This window comes from Gossypium raimondii, chromosome 9, assembly GCF_025698545.1.
Source record: "Gossypium raimondii isolate GPD5lz chromosome 9, ASM2569854v1, whole genome shotgun sequence".
Classification (NCBI taxonomy): Eukaryota; Viridiplantae; Streptophyta; class Magnoliopsida; order Malvales; family Malvaceae; genus Gossypium; species Gossypium raimondii.
Window position 1 is genome coordinate 6,578,005 of NC_068573.1, and position 3,641 is coordinate 6,581,645.

Consider the following 3,641-nt stretch of genomic DNA (forward strand, 5'->3'; position numbering starts at 1 on the left):
TATTAGGGTATTGGCCGCAAATTTAGCTCTCTTTCTACACCTTTCAGATTCATTTCTATATCTCTAAACTCTGAAAACGTTGAAGTTGAATTCTTCCATAACAGTTTACTCACTTTTTTTTTAAAGATAAATAAATTGATCTTCCAACTGTAGATGGGATGTTGACATTTTATGCTTGTATTATATAGACAGGGGTTATAAAGGTTTTCATCATTTTCACTAAAACAATAACAGTGGAGGTTTTGTTGATGAATATGGCAGATGATCATGCTGTCAAACAAGAAGAAAATATTACTCAAGAAGGTTGCAGTCCAGAACCTAGCAAGGTACATACGTACAAACCATACATGCATGCATACATACATACATACTTGTACATACATGTACATATATATTAATTGACCATTTTGAATTTTAGACTGATATTGGAAGAAAAGTTCATAAAACTGTTGATCTGAAATCGTCGTCGTCGTCATCAAGCCATGATGAACTTGAAACTGCAAAGGAAGAAAACGAAAGATTGAAGATGATGTTAGAGCAGATCCAGAAGAATTACAAGTCTCTTCAGTCACGCTTCCTTGAAATTATTAAACAAGGATCCGCCATTGAAGAAGGTTCAGAAGAACCTGAACTTGTTTCACTTTCACTTGGAAGATCAAGTCCAACTGGTTCCAAGAAAGATGATAAAAAAACAACAATCTGCAGCAAAACTGAAGAAGATGATCATAATAAAAGTGGTCTAACTCTGGGATTGGACTCTAAATTTCAATTGTCTACTGAGATTGTCTCAAATCCAAGCCATGAAAATAGTTCAGAAGAAGCAAGCAAAGTTCAAAAGAGACCAAGTTCTGGTGTGGACCACGAAGAGGGAGTTGAACAGAAAAGCCAAGTGAAGAGAGCTAGGGTTTCTGTAAGAACCAGATGTGATGCACCAACGGTTAGTGTGTCTATATATACATATATATATATATATATATATAATATTGCTGACTTTAAAAGCTGTCAAGCTTTTGATTTTCAAGCTTTTGATTATGGTGGATGTCAATGGACAGATGTATGATGGATGTCAATGGAGGAAATATGGCCAGAAAATTTCAAAAGGAAATCCATGTCCTAGGGCTTACTATCGTTGCACTGTTGCACCAGACTGTCCTGTCAGAAAACAGGTAGATTTCTCGTTATTTTACTGTTTAAGCTCTCATGAATATTTATGGTAAAATAATAATAAAGGCTGCTTTTGGTTTTGCTTATTCTATAAATTAATTTTTTACATTAAATCAAATAATAAATTAGTCATTATGTTAAAATTCTATCTATTTTCACTATTAAAAATTGATTCTTGTATATCAAAAGAAGGTATACTTTACACACCACGTCTAGTTATCTATTTATTCTATCAACTACGTCAATTTTAATATCGAAATAAATGAGATTTTAATAAAATAATTAATTTATTATTTAATTTAATGTAAATGAACTAATTCACTATTTTTTTAAATATAGAAGACAAAATATAATCTAATGTTTGTCAGAATTTCATGTAATTTTACCGATCTGATCATGATAATTTTGCCGACTGATAGTAGTGATAGTAATTGGTGATATATATATAGGTGCAAAGAAGTTTTGAGGATATGTCCATCCTGGTCACAACTTATGAAGGGAGCCATAACCACCCGATTCCGGTGTCAGCCACCACTATGGCGTCCACGACGGCGGCGGCAGCTTCCATGTTGTTATCCGGCTCTTCAACATCTCAACCAGCTCTTTCAACTGAAATCAATGGACTCAATTTCAGTAGCAGCCTTCATGATAATTCAAGATTACCTTCGTACCCAACGATTACTCTAGACCTCACCGGCTCACCGTCCTCCTCCTCGTCGTTTAATTATTTCAACAGGTTCCCCACCAACTGCCCGGCAACACCCAGATTTCCTTCGACAAATCTCAACTTTTCTTCACCACTAGTATCCAATGAATCATTCACCCAAGAAAACTACTTTTACCAACAATCATTGACAGACACGTTAACCAAGGCAATCACATCAGACCCTAGTTTCAGATCATTGATATCTGCTGCCATTTCATCATTGGTTGGCCATAGCAGTGCAAAGCATGGAGATGGAACCGATCAAAAAGGTGATAGTTTTAGTCAGAATTTGATGCAGGCGGCCATTAATTCTCAAAGTTTAAATGATTCATCATTACGTGGGTCAAGCTACTTCAAAGGATTTGAATCTTCAAGTTCTAGGATCGGAAGTTCAAATCAGTCGTCTTCATTGTCGTTTTCTAGTTTCAATGCTGCTTCTACACTTGCTTTTGATAATAAACAAGGAAAGAATTAATGGATAGTATTGATAAAAGATAGGTTAAAAAATGCTATTAGTCCCTATACTTTTACAAAATTGAGATTTAGTCATTCTACTTTAAAACTTAAAAATTAAGTCTTTTTATTTTTTGATTTAAATATCTCTGTCCAATTATTAAAATTGTAAGTATTTTCTGTTAAAATTTGTCAACTTGAAATTTTGATTAGGTTATGATTGACAGAAAATAGATATAAGAAGTTGATAAATTTTGATAGAAACTACCAAAAACAATAATGGTTGGACTAGAATTTTAAATTGAAAAATAAGAAGATTAAATTTTAATTTTTAAATATAGAAACTAAATCTCAAATTCTATATAAGGACTAACAACATAATTTAACCTAAAAGATATGGTCCTTTGAGATAGTTATACATATTGTTTTACCAATATTAGGTGTTTATATATTGTTGATACCTTATTGTTATATATGGTGTTTTAATGTAGTTGTATGAAATTAAATATGGGATTAAAATTTAGCATTTAGTCTATTTGTTGAGGATGTTTATATTTACATTGTGAGATTTGAATGGAAAAAATTATATATAGATGATTTACAATTAGTATTTGTTTTTCCTTATTAAATGATGAAGATTTGGGAAAGAGATTGTAAAAAATTTTGAGGTAAACGTAATCTAAAATGGTTGGAAGGCACCAATGGCTTAGTATACACATCACATCTCAGTGGGCATGCTTGCCTTCAATCAGGGAGGTCATGCCGCTGCAAGGGCCTCAAGCAGCAACCTCCAACAGCCTCCTTGTAAGTCGAGCAGTTGTTACTGGGGCAGAAGTCAAGCCGAGAATGTGGGTTAGACCACCAAAAATAAATCTGGTGAGTTTAATTTTAGTGAGATTAAAGATAATGATGGAGATAATATTAGTTATTAGTAGTGAAATTAAGAATAGTGATATAATATGTATTTAAATTCAAACATCGTAATAATGGTGATGTGAGAATATAAAATGATTATTAAGAATATTAAAATAAAATGTATGTGTAATAAAATATTAAAATTGTAATAATTAAATAAAATTTAAATTTATCTTGGGTCAATTATAATTACAAAATGCTAAAATTATATTAATTTTAAATAATATATATTATAATTATTTTTATTAAATAATAATTAAGGTTATATTTATATTAGAAACAAATTATTAAAGAAATATTTATATTAGATTTATATTTAATAATACATATTATCCTAACTCGATTTGAATTTTTTTAATCGAGTCGACTAAAATGAGCTTCAAATCAAGTTGAATTGAATGGA

The 3,641-nt window shown here is 31.2% G+C and overlaps 1 protein-coding gene across 1 annotated transcript; it reads left to right on the forward strand.

Moving 5' to 3' along the window:
- The first annotated feature begins 212 nt into the window (after positions 1–212).
- LOC105798268 (probable WRKY transcription factor 72) lies at positions 213–2,363 on the forward strand. Its single transcript, XM_012628266.2, has 4 exons — positions 213–326; positions 419–937; positions 1,053–1,166; positions 1,614–2,363. Exons 1-4 carry the CDS (start codon positions 249–251, stop codon positions 2,343–2,345), a joined length of 1,443 nt encoding a protein of 480 aa, XP_012483720.1. The 5' UTR covers positions 213–248; the 3' UTR covers positions 2,346–2,363.
- Positions 2,364–3,641: the final 1,278 nt, after the last annotated feature.

What these genes read in the sequence shown, in the direction of transcription:
- LOC105798268 (XM_012628266.2), top strand. Translation starts at nt 249, where the DNA reads ATGAATATGGCAGATGATCATGCTGTCAAACAAGAAGAAAATATTACT. An exon ending in CCAGATGTGATGCACCAACG is followed by an intron (nt 938 to 1,052) that starts GTTAGTGTGTCT and finishes GTCAATGGACAG; the next exon opens with ATGTATGATGGATGTCAATG. An exon ending in ACTGTCCTGTCAGAAAACAG is followed by an intron (nt 1,167 to 1,613) that starts GTAGATTTCTCG and finishes ATATATATATAG; the next exon opens with GTGCAAAGAAGTTTTGAGGA.